The sequence below is a fragment of the Heloderma suspectum genome, chromosome 2 (assembly GCF_057233095.1).
Source record: "Heloderma suspectum isolate Gila_16-S chromosome 2, 16-S_ref, whole genome shotgun sequence".
Classification (NCBI taxonomy): domain Eukaryota; kingdom Metazoa; phylum Chordata; class Lepidosauria; order Squamata; family Helodermatidae; genus Heloderma; species Heloderma suspectum.
The window spans coordinates 130,450,544-130,470,527 of NC_139459.1; the positions used below are offsets into that span (position 1 = coordinate 130,450,544).

Here is a 19,984-nt window from a genome sequence, read left to right on the forward strand (position 1 = left end):
GACACGAAGTGGTTTATTTTGTCAATTCAGCATGTTAGGAAATACATATAGTTTCTACACCATGCCGCTTAATAGGATTTGCCATACAAGTCCTTATATGCTTTGCTTTGTAAACGCTTTGTTGCAACCTGAACCTAAAGTTTCATCTTATTTGTATTTACATAACAGAATGTTATTTCTAAATGTAGACTAATGGTGCAGCTGCAACTTTAACATATTTATTTTGAAGAAGAAAGGCTGCTGAAGTCAGACTTGCATATGCAAGTGCAGACTTTAATATGCAAGTGACAAACGGTTCAAATAAGCCACTACTCTGAAGCATACAAGCAAGCAGCAACTGTTAGTGTCTTTCACACTCTTAAAGCTTACTGCAATTGATAGCACTCATACACAGTTCTCAAACTGTCAGATATTGACTGGGTTCAGATGACACAACAACCCACGATGGGTTAAATAACCCACGATGGTTTATTTCACCTATATTGGGTTATCGTGTCATCTGTCAGGAATTTTTAAAATCCATGATGGCTTATTTGTCAAAAATAACCCACTCTGATACCCCCCGGGCTGCAGTAGGGGTTATTTAACCCACCATGGGTTATCATGTCACCTGGTGGCACTATGGGTTATTTTGGTCACTTAGAGGGTTGTGCTGCAAGAGGGGTTCAGATAGCTGCTACTCTGCTCCTGCAGGTGTTATCTGTGTTAAGTAAACAGCCAATGCCGGCTATTTCAGTAGACTCTATAGGGGGAAATGCCAATTGGGAACTCCTTAAATTTGCAGGATCAGGACCAAACTTCACGCACAGCCTGCCCTAGTCAGGAGGCACCCAATGCACCATCAAAACCCTGTGCAATTACCCCAGCAGAGCAAAAAATCCAAAGTGCAGCAAAAATGGGGTGGCAACTATAAACCCTTGGGGGTTTGCAGGATCTGGACCAGGGGCATCGTTATAAGAGGCCTAGCTGGGCATGGGCCCCGGAACCTTTGAGCTGTGCCCCGGATCTTTTGAGCTGTCCTAACTGCCATTTTTAAAACATTTTCCCATTGACTTTCATTGCAAAACAAAAACAGCCATAACTTTTTTAGTTTGTATGATAAATACATGAAATGTGGAGGCTTGGTAGCCCCCATGGAACTGATTGAATCTGCCAAATTTCAGGCAGTTAGGTCCAGTGACTTTTCTGCTAGTCACAGGTAAAATTTGCTATTTTCAAGAAAATGCGTCAAAGCAAAGAGCTATATTTTTTGTGTGCTTCCACATAAATTCATGGAATGTGAGGACCTAGCAAGCCCTATTGAGCTGACTGAACCTACCAAATTTCAGAAAATTAGGTCCAGTGGCTTTTGCGCTAGCCATGCGTAGTTTCCTTTTCTCAAAGTCTAAAATGACAGTTTTTACTTTTTAAGTCACCCAGGGGATTAGAGATCCTAATCTGAAGATGATTAAGGTGACCATTAGGAGGTCCCTATCCCTAATCTCTGGTGTAGGGTTTTTTTTGGGGGGGGGTTTGAGGTGCAAAACCCCTCTTTCCCTACTTTTCTTTTCTGCTCTTACATGCCCACTGTTGGGAGCTTGCTTGCAATGAAATTTTGAAGAGGGAGAAGGAAGGGAAGAAAGAGCTCCATGTGAAATACTGGTATTTCACACAGCATCTGTTTTTACTGCCCCCACTGGAACCTTTGGATTCTGCAGAAGTTTAGTAGCTTCCGTACAGCAAAGGATCCAATCAGCCTCCACAAACTTCTTTCTCCCCCTCTACTTTAATTTCTCCTAAATAGCTGTAGGACTCAAATAATCCCAAAGGGAGGGTTAAGACTATGTGGCGTCATGATCGAGAAACTGCTGGGGCTTTTAAATAGGTTCCACAGTTTTAAAAAAAAGCTAGAAAAAGCCCTCAGCCTCCTCACCTCATAAAGTTCATTTAAGTATGTGCAATCCTTACAAACCCTCCGCAGCCTCCTAAATTCCTCTGAAGTACTACCTCTCTGAAAGGAGCCACTTGCCTTAGGGAATTCTCTCCACCGGCCACCCCTGCACACATTTCCAATCACCATTCTTCTTTTCTTCTTCCCTCCCCTATCCTGTTCTTTCTTTCTTTCTCTTCTTTATTCCACCGAGAGCATATCTTGGGAAATTCTTAAAGAGAATTCTCTTTGGTGGGCAAGAGAAGTTCTGAACGGTATTTGACTTTATACAAACAGACAAGAGGGCTGGTTTTTCTCCTTCTCACTCAAGCCTTTGAGAAAAGTGGATTCACACGGTTGCAGAGAAACAAAAGTGGGGCTGTTTTGTCAGTTGCCATTATCCAGCAATAGGAAGGGCTGTAGCTTAGTGGTAGAGCACATGCTTAGCATGCAGAAGGTCCAGGTTCAATCCCCAGCATCTCCAGGTAGGGCTAAGAAAGAATCTTGCCTGAAACCCTGGACAGCCACTGCTGCCAGTCAGTGTCAACACTACTGCGCTAGATGGACCCAGGGTCTGACTCAGTACAAGGCAGCTTCCCATGTTCCTCTGAACAGAAAGCTTTAATAAAAATAGGAGTTTGGGGTTTGTTTTTTAAGTGGAGGGGAGATAAATATTGCTAATTTATGCAATCCTATGTATGCCTACTGAGAAGTCCCATTATGTTTAATGAGGCTTACCCTCAGGAAAGTGTGCAAAGGATTCCAGCCCAAGTTACTTTTGCAGGGAGGCTTACACCTTGATGTTCTGCATGTTTACTCAGAAATAAGTCCTGAGTTGTGAACATGGTACTGCAGGCTTAATACAGTGCCTACCCAATTCTGTCTAATGAACTGACTACCCTTTCAGCTCAGTCCTATGCATGTTTTGTTATTTGTGGGGGGGAGGGTTGCATGAACTCTAGCTTCAGTGGTGAGGGAAAGGCACTTACTGCATGCCCAGAGTTTCTCCATAACTTAGCCCTAGTTTTGAAAACAGACTCATTGGCTGAATCCTGGTGAAGTCTTGGCACAAATGAAGTTATGGGGGGGGGAGAGATAGAATGAAAGCTTGTGCATAACAAGGAGGAGGTAGAGAGGAGTTGCACAAAACATCTGTTTTTATGAAGAGTTGCTGGAGAATGGTAGGAGGAGGAGGGATGGCTGCATGGAGGGGAATAGAATTGGTAGGGGGAGAATTTAAGTGCTCAGTGAGGACAGAAGAACATTCTGCACAGGGTCAGAGGCACTCTCTATTTAAGGACAAAAGAAGAGCCGTGCTGCATCAGACCAAGCTCCATCTAGTCCAGCATTCTGTTCACACAGTGGCCAACCAGATGCCCACTGGAAACCCACAAGCAGGACATGAGTGCAATAGCACCTTCCCACCCATGTTCCCCTGCTGCAAACACTGGTGAAATGTAAATAAATTCTAGTAATTCTAAATTAGAATGCATGTATATCCTTCAGAAATTTTGCAGGTTTCTTGCCTGGGGGACACCTCTAATGACCTGTGCATTTTCATACAAATTTACCCAAAAACTATCAGGGAAGGGGTGAATGGACAGGAAAGCAAATCACTCCCTCCCCCAAACTGGATAACTCCCCTTCCACATGAACTGCTACACCTATCCTTCTGAAACTTCGCTGGTTTCTTACTCAGGGATAACTGTAGGCTGTCTGTAATTTTCAGAACAATGGTCCACAAGGAACATAGGGAGAGAAGCATTTCCTCTTTTGGAAACCTCAGAATGTCAAGGCCACCCTTGCACAAAAAACCTTGTGGCTATCAATCTGAAATTTGGCAGACATGATCTCCTCTGATAGGGCAATGAATTCTGAAAGTTTTATCCAATTCTTCCAAGGAATTAAAATGTTATTGGCAGTTCCCTTTAAAAGAAAATAAAAATATAAACCCTGCACCTATTTTTCTGACCTTGGGCAGGTGTAATCTCCTTCTAGGGGGTTACTATGCCTGAAATTATCATCCAGTTCTGACCAAGAGAAAAAAGTTAGTTTGTTTTTTTTTCTAATTCCCCATGGTAGTCAACAGGAAGCATAAAGACTCATTTTTCCAAACCTTGACTCTGGTTTGGTGCTGAGCTGAAGTGGTCTGACTACAAATTGGCCCAAGCAGAGGTGGGATATTTTCCAGAATGCTGAATCAGGGTCTGAGTTGAAGAGGCGTGGGGGGTCAGTGCACACTCCTTATGTATGTACATAGTAATCTATACACACACACTGCATACATGCACCACACACACACACATATTAGACATGCGCTTAGACGTGTGTGTGTGTGTGTGTGTATGCTAACTGTGTTTTGAAAGAGAGCTTTGGCTATTGGGCGGTACAGAAATGAAATACATACATACTGTGTTATGGGCTTGTGTCCCGGATCTTTTAAGACCCTAGCAACGCCCCTGATCTGAACCAAACTTCATACACAGCTATAGTGCTCTTTCACTTTACAGCTTTAGTGAAAGAGTGCTTTAGCACTTGAACAAGTGTGTTACAGCTGTGTATGAAGGTCTGTAGGATCAGAACACAACTTCAGACACAGCTGTAGAGCTCAAGTGCTATAGCACTCTTTTGCTAAAGCACTATAGCACTTTAGCAAAAGAGCGCTACGGCTGTGTATGAAGTTTGGTCCAGATCCTGCAAACCTCCAAGGGCTTATACCCACACACATCCTTTTTGCTACACTTCAGATTTTCCCTCCCCTGGGGTAATCGTGCAGGGTTTTGATCAGGTGTCTCCCAACTAGGAGAGGCTGTGTGTTAAGTATAGTTCCAATCCTGCAAACCCTTAACATTTCATAACCACATCCCTCCCTTTGCTGCACCTGGGATTTTCACGGCTTGGTGAGTGATCATGCAGAGTTTTAATGGTGGACTGGGTGCCTCCTGACTAGGGGATGCTGTGTATGAAGTTTTGTCAGATCCTGCAAACTTCCAGCACTTTAGTGGTGAAACAGCGCCACTGCTGAGGCAGGAGGACTGCAGCAGGACAGGGGGTGTGGTGGGGAGCTGAGAGTAAAATTACACACAGTAACTTTAATAAGCTACTCACAGTAGTTTATTGGCCTGGTCATGTGGTGGGGCATTGTGAACTATTTTAAAAATAAGCTACTGTGGGTAGCTTATTAAGCCACCATGGGTTATCGTGACACCCAAACACAGCCAAGATCTTGGGCTGAAAGGGTCAGATACAGATTTTGTGCTGATAGTCAACACAGATTGATATGGAACATCAACCATGTAAGGCTTATCACCACTGTCAATTTCCCCCTTTTTTTTAACGCATACAGAAAGTATATGCTAAGAAATGTCTACAATTGTGTCTTTTCTTCTTTCCAGGGTTGCTCCTTTTTTGCTTCATTTTGTCTTGGGCCTGCCCCACACTCACAAAAATACAGCAGCAAATAAAATGAAATGACCATGACTGACAGGCAAAATAAAAGTCTGATAAATACTGGCAAAGCTGGAGTCATTTATTTTCATGAGTTGTAAAGGAAATGCCTATGTTTGGCAGGTAGTATAAATATTCATATTTCAGAAATGTTCAAACTAGTTCAAAATTTACACAGTAAAGCCTCCTTTACCTCAATCTATCTGGCATAGGCACAGATACAGTTTAGAAATTAACCGGGGGCTAACATGCTTATATCTAGATTTAATATCAATCTGATTATTAAAGAGAAACTTGGTATTTACAATTTTCAAAGAAACAAAAACAAATAACTGATTTTTTTATCCAATCAACTTTTATCCAACCTGCAACATTTAACAGTTTAACAGTATTGCAAAGCATAGTGTGTATTTGCAATCCATTAAATTTCAAACCCTATATACTGTGTCTGAGCAGTACTGCAGCTTGTGTAATTTTGACCACATTGCCTCAGTTTGAGGTACCAAGCTGTTTCTGCCACTAGCAGCCAGCCCCTAGATGAGCAGTGTGTCTGATGGCCTACAGCTTAGCCTTAGATCCTTATATCTAAGACCTGCAGCTCTCACTTTGTTTGTGTCAGAAAAAGTCTTCTTACTTTGTTGTATTTTGTCTTACTACATGGAAATCATTTTATATCCATGTTCAGAGAAGCAATAACTAGTTTGAGGGCAAAGGTTTCTATTTGTAAGGTGCCAAAACAGCCACTCCTAAAATACAAACGTACCATGCTGTGTTATTTTCACTTACCAACTGTCTCACCATAAACCAAGTTTGAGAATGAAGCTTAAGTTAGACTAGAAGACGGTTATCAAATGAAAGCAAACATTTAAGCACAACTTCAATAGTTTAAGGCAGATGTGTTGCACATCACAAATGCAAATCCTGTGTCAGTCATCACTTAAGCAGCTAAGCACAAAATGGACAGCTTATTTGTCATCTAAGATACAAGCAGAAATTATAAAGCTAGATTGTGTCATAGGGCACAGTGTTTACTCTTACATTGATCCATTAATGCTTTGCTAACTGGATGAGCATTATAGTATATTTTAATTAGTTTTAGGAGACAGAAACTGAAACGCACAAGAGTCAGAAGTGCTTGGAGGAAGAGGGGGGAAGTTGTGCAATGAATCAGCCTGCTACAGTTACCAGAATCTGCCCAGTTCCTTTTGACAGTTTTACAAGAAAGCCAGTATCAGGTGAAGAAGAGCTATTATGCATTATGCTAGTAAAAAATAAGAAATTCATTTGAAAAGCCACACATGAAACACCAAAGGCTTAATCAGCCTCTGGAAGCACTTTTAAGTTCCTATTCCTATTAGCCCTACGAACAATGAATTTTTCCTTTCTTCTAACATATAGAATTAATTGTAAGAGATCATAATTGTAGGTTACAACAAGAACTAAAGAGTTTTAGTTGATCTTCTGTATTCTCATGAAGAATACCAAGAACTGCTAATTCTATACAGTGACAAAGTTTTAGTAATCATGCAGCTAGCATCCAAAAACAAATCTGATTAAGCTATGCTTTTACCTGTGAAATTCCTAATCTGCATCTTCTTCCTGTGATCCAGTGGTAGCATATTTCTTCTTCTTAACCTTGCTCAGTTTGCTATATGCTTAATTATTGATAGGTGTCTCTTCTATTCTCTAGCACATTGTCCTACTTTATCATGACAGCATATTCACAGATAAACACCACCTTTAATAGGATTTAAAATTATATATACACTGGTCTCCCTCACTGTGCAACTCGACTCTCTCAAAATCTAAGCTACATAGCTATATATAGTTATTTTCCTATAAAGCCTCTGAGACAAACTATACATGACATGGGAGATCCATGACTGAATCACCAAACTTTCTTTTGATTAATTCACAACACATTCCACACTCCAATATGAGTTAGGGCAGTGGCACCAGGGGAAATGTGCCTCAGAAGCTATTAGAAATGGAGAGGCATTACTGTACAGGACAGATACCTTTTTGCTCCCTCTGCAGCCAACTGTAGCTTCAGAAAAGGGGGCAATTTCTACTGGGCAAATAGCACAGAGGAAAGTGAAATATCACAGAAGGAGATATCATACAGATAAAATCCAGAAGCCACAGTAGGGTAATACCTACAAATAGAAAATAGTGAAATTTTAGTTGGGCCTAAAGTTATTGGCCTACTGTGGGTTTTGGATTTTCTAATGGACCAACATGGCTATTTACATCCTTTGCACATTTGGAGAATACTAGACAGGTGGTTTATTTGTTTTAAAATTACAGTTTGACCATCAAGTATAAATGGATTAGTAACTGATAACTTTCTTCATCCGAAAATCAGTTTTCTTCTGATTCTAGATTGAAGATATCCATCAATTCCAAAGATCTCTCTGCACAAATTGTGCTGTTTGTCACCCACCAAACACAGCAACAGCTTGAAATAATGTTTTATTTCAGCAGTTAATCAGTTACCAGATCTGATATAATGGCATGGAAAAGTGTTATGCCATTGGCAGCAAGGCAATGCCGCCCTATACACAACCAAGTATCACAGGAGTTATAATGTCTGCTATTAGTTAAACAGAATATTCACAACTAGTGATTACAACCTGTGGTGGTCTAACTATTATGGACACATTAGAATAATTAATCCTCACTCTTCTCGAAGCATAGCCATGACCAAGAGAAAAATAAAGCCCTTGCTATTAAGTTGTTTAAGTGAAGCTTTATAAAACATGAACACTGGATTCAAGTGAGATGTTTAAATATTCATAGGATCTATATGAAGTGATGTCAGATACCAGATACCAATTTACCAGAAGAGTTGCTGACACATGTAATTATTCTCCCCTGGCCCCCTACTTCATTTCTTGCAAAAACCGAGACTCAGAACTAAATAACATTTAGACCTGCAGGTGTTTCAGGGGTCCCCTTCTATTCAGAGTCCCATCCAACCCTTCCAATGTATATGATAGTGCACACAGTAAATAAAACTGTACTATAAGGCAAACCCATGTGGGAATACAGAAGTTGTCATCGGCACATTTTCCCAGCCAGCAAAATAAATAAAAATATTTAGGCATGTGCTTCAAAACGTTGCATAAATATTCTTCACAGAATACTCATTCTACATCAATGTGCAATGTGCAATCTACATCAATTTAGCTGTTTAGAATACAGAGACTCTGCCTGGGTTTTACCTAAGCCCAAATAAGAATTTTACCTACGTTTGTGTTTATGCCATTTATCAGCATTGGGGCTACATTGCAACATTGATCAATGCAAACCCAACATTTGAGATCTAAGCAAATCTTATTTGGAAGCAAACCCAACTCACTTCAGTCACACTTTCAATTATCACTTTACAGACTAAATTCCCTATCATTTTCAGGGAATTACAAGGAAATATAGCCCCTATCTGTGAGACAGAAAATAATGCATGTTATTGGGAAATTAAGGGAAGTCCTATTTAATATTTAAAGTGCTCAAGGTACTTTAATATACAGCTACAATCTATAACACACTTACTTGAGATTAAATCCCTTTGAATGCATTGTGCTAGTAAAGATCTGTGGGGCTGGTCTGTTGATCAGCAAGTCTTACAGCCACCTTGTAAAGTTGTTAAAACAGCAACTACTTTAACGTCATCCAGAGGTAAAATTTGAACCAGATACTTCCCAGCTCATTCTCTTAATCAGTATACTAAAATAGACAGGTAAAATGATGAATGAATGTATTTGTATTCTGCCTTTAATCATTTGGTCAAGGCAGCTAAAATACCAAAACAACTAAGAATTAAAACTGAGAAATATTAGCTTAGATTTCCCCCCTCCCCCAACTTCTGCTCCAGAAAGTTCACATCCACTCTCCAACTACACAAATGTCTTGATAAAAAGGCAGGGCTTTCTTATTGGTTAAGCCACACAGAAGGATCACTGATGTACCTCCAAGGTGCTGTTCCACATAACCAGTTAAGCTACCAAAATTCCTGCTACAAAATGAACTTCCACTACAAAGGTCTGTAATGAAAAAACAGGGCTTTAAGTTTTAATTATATCATGAATGTTATTAAAGGGCTTTTCCATTTAAATCATTGTTCATGTATGCTTAACTCCCAAAGGAGTGTTGGACTAAATTAAGAAATAGGTAGTGTTTGAAGCCAAACAGGTGTTCTATGACTGGTATATAGCAACATCAGAGATGTAGATTTTGAGATTTCTGACCAGGTTTTATTTGACCATCTTGCTTGATTTTTTTTCTCTCGATGGAAAAAAAATCTTTGCACCAATGTTTTCTCAGTTTAGGTTTTTTTCAAGAGATGAAAGAAGAGGGGGACAAGGGGGAGAGAGGAGGTGTTTGGCAGTCTAACTCAGAACCATTTACTCAGAAATCTCACTGTGTTCGATGGGGCTTACTTCCAAGTAAGTTTGTATAAGCCTGTAGCTTCGGGCTGCAAGCCTTAGATGTTTACTCAAGTAAATCCATTAAGTTCAACAAGACTTGCTAGCTAGGACACAAGTTTCGGAATACAGCCTAAGAATACAATCTCATGCACACTAATTTAGCCCACTGAACATGATGTAGGTGACTGTCCTGGCGCATTACAATACAAAAACAGCGAAAGTAACCGACATCTACCTTTAGTAGGATCAAATGAAGAGTGATGAGACAAAAAAAATAGGAGGCATAAAAAAAAAAGTGTTGCCATGCATAACGGCAAACACACAGGTTTACAGTTTTTGCAAGCATACCGCTTAAACTGCGCAGTCGTCCCCATATTTCAGGCTGGGGACAAAGGTGGATCCCGAGTGTGAGGAGAACTGCAGCCACAGAAAAGAGCCACCAGCCCTCGCAGCTCCTAACCCCGCCCCCCGGGAGCATGCACAATTCACCTGTCGCGGAGCGCCAAGGCCACCCCCAATTGGCTAGTCCTCAAGGTACCGCAAGCCGCCTGTAGCTGCTGTTGTTGGGGCGCGGGCGGGGCGCGGGCGTGCGCCCCCCCCATACCAATAACGCACAGCTACACCAGAGGCATTTGGCACATATTGCAGTTCTCTCCCCTTCCCCCACGGGGCGGGGGGGCACACAACCGTTGGCACGACCGCTGCCTTGCCGCACACCGAGCCAGGCTCCAGACGCCCTCAAGGGAAGCCCCTGCCGGCGAGGGAAAGGCCCGCTATGCCGAGCGACCCCCTTCCCTGCCTCTGTGCCTCCCTGCCTTTATCCCTCAGCCAGACCCAAAGAGAGAGACAGGGCTTCCACACACAGACACACAACAACGCCCGGCCGGCCCTCTTCCCTCACTTACTTTCTGCGCCTCCATGGTGAGGCCGGCTCCAGGAAAGAAGCGGGGGGGGGGGCGAGGCGAACTCCCTGAGGAAACAACAACGGGAGGGGGCGCGGGAGCACTGCGTCTGCCCCGCCCGCCTAACGGTCAGGGCTTCGGAGGAGCCGCTAGGCAGCGGCGGCGACCCCAGCAGCCTTAGAGCGTGCGTCAGCCAAGCCCCGCCCACCGCTCCCGACAGCCTCGCCTCGCCCTGGCACGAGCATGCGCGCTGAGGCTGGATAGCCTCCGGGACCCCCTGCAGAGCAAGCGCGAGCGTGCCTTCGGGCGCCGCCTGCCTGCTCTTGCTCCTTGACTGTCCGCGCCTCCTCTTGCCCTGGTAACTTGCGGGGCAGGCAGGCAGGCAGGCAGGCACATCCCCACCTGTCTTACGATGCAAAAAACGGGGGGCGGCCGGCGGTGTGCCATACCACTGAATGCGTGCCTGCGGTTATATATGCGGGGTATTGTAAGAGGAATGGGGGCGGTAAGAGCGAGGGCTGTGCTGCCCCCTACAAAGCGCGACACGGGTTTTAGTGCCAACTTCAAGCACGGGTTGAGGGCCGCAGTGCGGGAAGTGCCTGCAGCCGAGGCCAAGTTATGCTCTCCCAAAGTAGTTCTCATAAAAACGAATGCCCCCTTGACTGTTCGTTTGTTTATTCAAAAATATTTTTGAATGAGAGTAAGACTCACTAGACGAACTTGAGCACGAGAGCGCAGGACAGGAAGGCCTGGCGTGCTGTGGTCCATGGGGTCACGAAGAGGCGGACACGACTGAACGACGGAACAACAACAACAAGGCCCACTAGGCTGTTCATTTATTCAAAATATTTTTGAGTTGCCTTTCAATTCCCAATGATGATACACAATTTTTAAAAACAGCACGCATGAAATCCACCAATTCAAAACAATAGAATCCTTAAAGAAAATCAAGTCAGAGAGTGGAGTTTAAAAACCGTTAAAAAAACACACAGAACCAAACAATTTTACTGCTTGCCTAAAACTAGGCAGAGATAAGGCCAATCTAACCTCCCTAGGGAGGGCGTTCCAGAAATGGGGCTCTGCTGTCTTTACGTCTGCCAGCCTATCCTCTTGGTGTTGGGATGTATAGCAGGGCCTCTAACTTAGATGATAAATAAGGAGGTGGCCCTTCAGATATGCAGGCCCCAAACTGTTTAGGACTTTATAGGTAAGAACCAGTGCCTTGAATTGGGCTTGGAAACAAACTGGAGGCTAGTGTGGGTTTTTTAAAAACATATGTTACTATATTGTATTGTTAAGGTTTTAATCTTTGTAAACTACCCAGAGAGCTTTGGCTGTTAGGTGGTATAGAAATGGAAGGACAGAAGGAATGTAGTTTGCTCCTCAGTGATACACACAGTCTAAAGCTGCCCCCGCCCCGCCCCGCCCCGCCCCGCCCCATTATGTTCAGGGTCTAAATTACCTAACTGCACCATTGTATATCTGTGTAAATGAACCATAGATCACAAAAACACCATAAGGCTCCAGTGACCTCCTTCCAAGAATATGAAACCCTGGGTAAAAGGCTTGAACCCATTTTTACACTACTTGGAGAATCAGGGTGTGACAGCATAACAATGGGATCTGCCCCAAGAGTGTATGCAGCATGTGAATTGACAGGTTGTGCACTCCATAGTACTCTAATGTTCATGCACATGCATTTACATGTATGTGCATTAATTACAAATGTGCACGATGCACACATCCCCCAGTTCACCTGTGCTAAGGGGCTGAAACCTTAAGCAAGCAACTTACAATAATATTTTAATAAGGCATCCCCAAAAGGCAAACATAGGGACAAAAGAGGGATAGTGATTTCCCAGAGATAGGTATCAGAAAACAGGGCCTCTGTCTGGTAAGTAGGGACAGGTGAAGCATACACTTTGGATTCAGTGGGAATTAAACATGCACTGCATCTGGCACCCCATCTTACGGACACTTACTTGAGAAAAAGCTCTCCTGGACGGAGTGGACTTGCATCTGTGTCAACATTGATGGGATTAGGCTGCACAGCTACAATTCAAAGTGTACTTAGGAGGAAATACTGTTGCGCCCAGAAGATCCAAGGGAAAAGGGGAGGGATTCTCCCTAGTCCTTATATTCAGGGGTCTGCCAGTAATTGCCTTTCAAACGGGGACCAACTGTTCTAACTTAGGGCATAGGGATGCTGCTGCTCAGATCTGTAGAGCTGTTAAGTTGTAAAAGAAGAATAAAGCTTTGAAAAGAATCCCTTTGTCTGTGTCTGGACTTGGCTACTGAATTAGACTGAGAGAGCCCTCCAAGGAGCCCTTGACACCCACAAGCCCCAGCCAGCATGGGCAATGATCCATGCAGGATTATAGGATTATGGGAGTTGTAGTCCAAAACATCTGGAGGGCACAAAGTTGCCTACCCCTTACATTACAGGAAGGGAGAAGAGGCATCCCTTTTGCCAGAAGGAGTATTTGGCCATTTTCTTGTCGTTCAAACTACACTTAGGGTATCTCTACATTAAGCAAAAAAAACCTCACGTCCTTTCCTGATCTTTCTGCTGTCACTTTCTTTGTGGGATTAGGATGGGCTTCTTTACACAGCAGGCATGTGGTTTGCGTAGAGGAAGTGCCTCCCTCCCTCCCTGGCATGTGTGCAAAGGAGCATGGGCGGGGGGGGCGGGCGCGTGGGCGGGGGGGGGCGGGGAGAGTCTTGCTTTCATTGTTTAACTTGTACTGTACTGTTTCCTCGCAGGCACACTTACTTGGGAGTAAGCCCATTGAAGTCAATGGGACTTACTTCTGAGTAGAGATAATATCATGCTGTAAGTCTGCAACCTTCAGCACACTTACTTGGGAGTAACCCCACTGAACTTAATGGGGTGCTCTGAATCAACAGAGAACGTTGATTCTGAGCTTGGTGGAGTGGGGGATCAGTCTCCCTTCATTGCAGGGAGGCATTTTACTCTCTTCTCCCTCCAATCAGTGATCAAGAGACACTTGATTTGAATCGAGGAAAGTCTTTCCTCAGCAAGTTCATGGTGCTAAACCGGCATTACACACTGCCGAAATGGCACCATTAACTTTTATTACTAGTTTATCTCCAGTCTTTTTGAAAGCATGATAAAGGGGAACATCTGCGCAAGGTGTCCTGGAGGATCTGCAAAATTCCATGAGTGACCAATCACGAGCGTGCAAAAAATTGCTCATGTAGAGACACCCCTAGACTAAGTCCCTATGGCAATCTAGTTCCTTAGTTTACTTAACAATAGAATGTGCCTGGGCAAAACATGCCTGGCAGATTTCAGGTCCACTTTATTCCTTAAGCTCAAACAACATATTACGTTAATTATGTAGCTTGTAGTTGCCCCTCTTTTTTCTTTTACTCTAGTGCAAGCGAGCTTGGCCACAATTTGATTAGGACCCACTGCCAGCTTCCTGTCATCCCAAAGAGGAGCTCACCAACCTGTTTCGGCCTGTGGGCAAGGCATATTTGTCAAAGTAAAGAAATGTTATGAGTACCATCACAAAACGGTTGCTGTAGGTGGCTGGGCATGCTGCAAAGTACAGTGCAAAGCTCAGTGGTAGAGCACATTCTCTGCATAAAGAAGGTCCCAAGTTCTATTCCTGGCATCTCCAGGTAGGGCTGGAAAAAATCCTGCCTGAAACCCTGGAGAGCCCCTGCCAGTCAGTGTCACCAATACTGGGCCAGATGGACCAAGGGTCTGACTTAGTATAGGTCAGCTTCCTATGTTCCTATGTAAAAGCTCCAGCTGCCCACCATCTTAATTTCTCCAGAGTGCCTGTGGGCCTACCTAGGATTCAACATAGGCCCCAAGACATCCTGGGGAAATTAAGATGGTGGGTGGCTGAAGCTGCATTTTACACTGTGCCCATCTGCCCTAGATTTTTTTAAGTGTTAACAACAATAACAGGGAGGGGGCAGAAGAGACTCACAGGCACTGTGGCAGGGCTCTGTGGGCCTGTACCAGTGCAACTGCTGGGGAGAAGGTATTTGGTATCAAAGACAGCACAGCACACCACAGGTTTGCTTCCTCTCCCTCAGTGACCTGGTTCACACATAACAAGAAGCCACTGCGGGTGAATTTCCCTGCAAGGCTTCTTGTTGTGGTGGCGGTGGCCATTTTGAATATTCAATCTGGGGAGTGGGGGCGTAGCTTGTCGTTACGTGCGAACCTGGTGAGGGTGGGTTGTTGGGGTGGTTAACAAGCCACCCACAACCCTAAAACAGCCCATGGGTTCTGGGTGGCTTGTCAACCACCCTAACAACCCACCACCCTTACCAGGTTCACATGTAATTATAAGGTACAGTGCCCCCACCCCCCTGCAGCTTGAATATTCAGAATGGTGGCCACCACCATGAGAAACCCCACAGGGAAATTCTCCCAAGGTGGCTTTTTGTTATGTGTGAACCAGGCCTCTTTCTTGCACTTGCTTCAGGGAAAGGGCCTCTCTATGGCCCTGAGGCAACTGTTAGGAGGGATTTGGGTTCCCCCTCCCTGCCACAGCATTGTTGCTTCAGAGGTGAAGGGAGAGCTAAGCCCCTTCATAAGTAATTGTGGACAGAGATTAGCACTCCTTGTGTGAGCTGAGGGGAAGCAAGTGACAACCCTCCTTCCCTGCTCAGGGCTCCTGTCTGCATACAGGCCCCTGCTGTTGGGAACATTCATTGGGATTTATAATGATTTCAATGGGGATTACTCCCTAATAAATGTTCATAGGATTGCAACTGACTGTTCTATCAGCCCTCTTGCCTGCAATATAGGGATAAGAATGCTGGCCTACCTTGCAGAGTTGTTTTAAGGATTACTGAGCTAATCTTTGGAACACCTGAAGTGTGCAATATTAATGCTAAGCATAGAGAGAGAGTGTTTCCTAAGTGGACAAAGTGCTTCACAGACATTATCTTAGCAATGTTCTACCTGAGTATGTACATAGGAGCCCTGTAAGAAAAAAAGAAAGAGACAGTAGTCTTAGAAGGAATGTGATGCAAGCAATGCGTAGGCCTCTGGCTTCCACGCTGGCTCAAAAGCTACTGGCATGAAGGAAGGCAAAGCAGCGGCACTGTGGTTATGAGTTATGTGTGTTGTAATTGAAAGTAAGCATGTTAACTTCAGCCATAAATGCATTTCTGCGTGGCTATTGTCTTTCCACCTCAGGGGAAAGCATCAAGGTTCTTCACAGACATCAAGGATGCCCAAATGCTAGTATTCCTAGAGGGTCACTTCTATTATTTGCAGCTTGCCTCAGTAAATAAGCTCCATCTGATGCTGCAGTACCAGCCCATAGAATCAGATGTTTCAACCAATTAGAACATAGGATTTCCTAAAGCCATTACGTAACAAGGATTATCTACTGTCCTGTTAACAAGCTCAAACTACTCTAATCCTATAGTAGTCCTGCAGGCCAGTTTCTCAATCTCTTGAAAAACGGAGCTAAATATATATTTCTGCTGTGCACATAAAGTGCTCTTCTGCCTATTTTGAGCTTCACAAAACTCCTGTAGCCATAATAATTGAAGCTCACTTCAGTGAAGCTGAAAAGCTTGCATGTTTCGCTGGCAACATTTGGTAAATCTTGTTGGGCCTAATATTAAATATCCTGAGTTGGATCCAGACTTTATCATACTTGGAGTAGACCCATTGAAATCAGTGGGACGTAAGTTAGGCATGACTTACTTAAGTCCCATTGATTTCAGTGGGTCTACTCTAAGTATGACAAAGTCTGGATCCAACCCCCTGTCACATTCATCTGTCTACTAAATAATTCTTGCTCATCAGCCACAGAACCCCAAAGTGTTGCTGATTGTTCTGGGAAGTCTTTTAGGGCACCTTTAGGACACTGACCGGGCTTCTTGGGTCTTGCAATAGGCCTGTGTAAACTGAGGCTACAATCCTGTACATACTTACCTGGGAATTAGCCCCCTAGATCACAAAGGGACTTACTTTGCCAGTAAATATGCATAGGGTTGTGCTGTTAAGCGTAGAGCTGTGAACAAATGGCCTGTCAAAATTCTCAAGCCAGTTTATGGGTGGAGAAATTGGGGGGAGCATTTCAGTGAATTTCTCCAGCAGGAGGAGAAATTCTCCAACAGTTTCTCAGAGATAGGGCTCACCATTAGCTGCAGCAGTAGCATAGCTTCTTTCCTTTTTTTCCCTAAGGATTTTTGTTATTTTGTGCTGCTGCTCCAAACACACACATACAACTGTGCTGGCAGCCTGAGCATCATTTTGCATCCTCCACACTGCCCCAGAGCTAACACTGGGCGGGGGGTTGGGGAGAAACAGCGGCTGCAACAACAACAAAATGGTGGAGAAAATTCTGCAAAGTGGCGTTATTTTTCAAGGGTGAGAGTAGAGTGGCCACTTATGAATCACAAGAAAAGAGGAAATGCATGACCACAAAAGTGGACACTGATGTGCATAACATTTGCATATGCTAATTGATATCTCTACATGCAAATTTAGAAATTATTATAATTTAAACAGAAATATAGTATTGCTCACCATAGTGTGGAAGACTGACCAGGTAACCTGTCAGCATGCTCAGTCTGCTGTGCAGGTGCTAACTGGTGATGGCCAACAGCTCTTATGATTCTTTATCTTTAGGCCGGACTTCGGCTGGCAGCCTTCAAATGGAGGACGGTCCTCTAGCAGCCCTTCAAATAAGGGGCAATTCTATGCTGATACACAGCTGCCTCCGAGCCTGGGGGCGACCGCCTATCCAGTGCAGTGTTGGAGGAGTGGTGAGGAGCGGATCTCTTCCCCGCTCCTGTGCCCCAGCTTTCGCAGCTAGGCAGCTGATTTTGGCTGTCTAGCCTCAGGACCTTGGAGCATGGGAAGGGGCGTCTGGGGCTTCCAACGTGCCTGCCCGCCACACCCCCAGGAACACCCTGTTTCCCCTGCTCTGCGCTGCTCTTCTGAGCACAGAGCGTGGGGCTGATCCATGCTGCTTACGAGGCAGTGCGGGAGGTCGGTTCTCCAGGAACTGACCTCAGAGCGCATGCTTAACCAACCTATCCTATGGCAGTCTAGCCGCAGACTAGCGGCCATAGGATTGCACCCTAAAGGACTGTTGTCCCTGTACAACAGGACACATGGCAACCCTGGGCGGGGGCAGAGGATAGTTAAGAAAAAGAAAAATCTCAGAAATTTTCTCAGAAAAAGGTGTTCTTAGAAATTTCAGTTCAGCTCAAGTTAAGAGTATGTGCCACCTACAACACACTCAGTGAGGCTATTAACCCACCACTTTACCGAGGCTTCTGCTTCCGGATTCTTTGTGGGATTAAGATCAGCTCCTTTATATGTGTTTCATTTTTTTGCAGGGGCTTTCTTTCTCTGCGTTTTTATGTTCCATTACACAAGCACTAGGTGGCGCTGTGGTGTAGCAGAATTGCACAAAGACACCAGGATTTCATGCCACCATTCACAGAAATACCAGACTTTCCTCATTAGGGGAAAAAAAATGACGTAATGTAAAGCACCCACAAACTACCATGAGTGAGGAATCACGAGCGCACAATACATGTGTGTAGAAAGGCTCTCACTGTTTGCTTGCAACTGCACATTATGGGATTGTAGTGGTTGGCAAGTTGATGTCAGGGTAGAAACTGAGCCCAGAGAGCCTCAGAGCAGTTCGGATTCTGAGGAGGCACAGCTATCCATGGGAGAGGGGCCAGCTGGCAGAGATTCTTCCACCTCACAGGTTCAGCACCTGGCAGAGATTCTTCCTGCCAGCATTCCAGAGATAGATAGTGACCCAGGTAGTGAGGGAATGCGGGAGGGGGGCTTCTTAGACACTCAACGCAGATGCAAAGAGCGTCGAGCGATGGAGGGCGTGGAACGGAGGCGTAGCGCCCGTTTGGCGTGCAAGCACGGCCACCTCCCATGGACCCAAAGGAAAGAGAGAGGATCTCTCCCTAGCCCATAAGTTCTGGGTCTTCAAGTGACTCTCAATGGACTACTTGAAGCTTAGGCCACCCTGCTGTTCCTTGCTTTAGTCACTGGTGATTAGCATCTGAAAGAGTCATTAAGTTGTAAAAGGATTAAAGCTTTGAAAAGAAATCCTTTGTCTGTGTCTTGAGTTGGCTATTGGAATCTACTGGGAGAAGCCGCCAGAGCGCTCCTGACAGTTATTTTCTAGGGTGATTGTTCCACCATTAGGAATAGCAGATCCCTCAATAAGCTAATGAGGAACTACAGCTGATAATAATCCCTTGTGCCAAACATGATGTAACCCATTCCTTACCATTTGGTTTCTTATTCTGGATATGGCAGCTGTGCTTACATAATTCTGGCTCAGGTTCAACTGTTAGGTCTCTGGTAATGTCTGAAACTTGAACTGTTATTTAATGTTTAAACCAGTACTGTAGTTAAAGCCTTTGGGGAAATTCAGGCTGTCTTAACAAATTTGTCACATGAGAAGTTACTTCTACTTGGACCGCTCTAAGGCTTGTAAAATGCCTTTCAACCTATGTCGATGTAGGGACATATTCATGCCTCTGATCCTGTTAGCACCCTAACCCAGAGTTCAGGTGATAAATAAAAACTGGGGTGACCTTTCTTTCTGCACAGGAATATGGGTTCCTGGATATGTAAGCAAATGGTGAAGTGTCCTTACTCTTCCTTAGCTGAGCAAAAGACCCTATAACATGAATTCTGTTGTTCTGTTCCTCAGGTTCAAGTTTTCAGTCAATTAGGAGGACATGATCCAGCCAAAGTTAAGCTTTTAAACACCTATTGAGTTCAAAGAGAGTGTGAGTTACATGTGTGCTGAACAGGACAATCTCATACATGCCTCCTCATGGAGTGCAATGGTCTACTTCCAGTCAGGTAAGTTTATATAGCAAGGGTGGGCAAGCTTTATGCAGCGGGAGCCCACAGAACCCTTTGCGGGCTGCACGAGCAGGCAGAGCTGGTGGTGGGTGAGTGGGGTGGGCGCGCACACACACATCTATTCACAGTTATTGGAAATGCTGGGGGAGGGGCAGCAATCTTGATCAGGCTAGTTGGGGGGGGAGTTAAAGCTTCTCTCTCCCCACCCCCCTGCCAATTCTGATCGAGAATGCTATTTCCTTGTTGATAATATCAGCCCACTGCCCAGATTATGGATGAGTAGTAGGGGGAAGTAGGCATGTCTTCCTGGGGCTTCATGGGCTTCATGCACCCCTTGAGACACAAGTAGGCCACGTGTGGCATATAGGATTGACATCTGTGGAAATTAAAAGTGCTTAACTTTGGCTGGATGGTTCCTTAAATAAATAACATGGGG

At 44.4% G+C, this 19,984-nt stretch overlaps 1 protein-coding gene across 6 annotated transcripts in view; it reads right to left on the reverse strand.

Moving 5' to 3' along the window:
* The window catches only part of FSD1L (fibronectin type III and SPRY domain containing 1 like), a 47,419-nt gene extending 36,532 nt beyond the window's left edge, over positions 1-10,887 (reverse strand). For 4 of the 6 annotated variants that reach the window (XM_084834763.1, XM_084834762.1, XM_084834761.1 and 1 more), the window contains exon 1: positions 10,689-10,887. In XM_084834763.1, the coding sequence (XP_084690889.1) occupies positions 10,689-10,703 (15 nt within the window). In that variant the 5' untranslated portion in view covers positions 10,704-10,887. Of the gene's footprint in view, positions 1-8,908; positions 9,083-10,688 lie in introns of those variants that run through there. The other 2 variants (XM_084834765.1, XM_084834764.1) reach the window with 1 other exon arrangement.
* Positions 10,888-19,984: the final 9,097 nt, after the last annotated feature.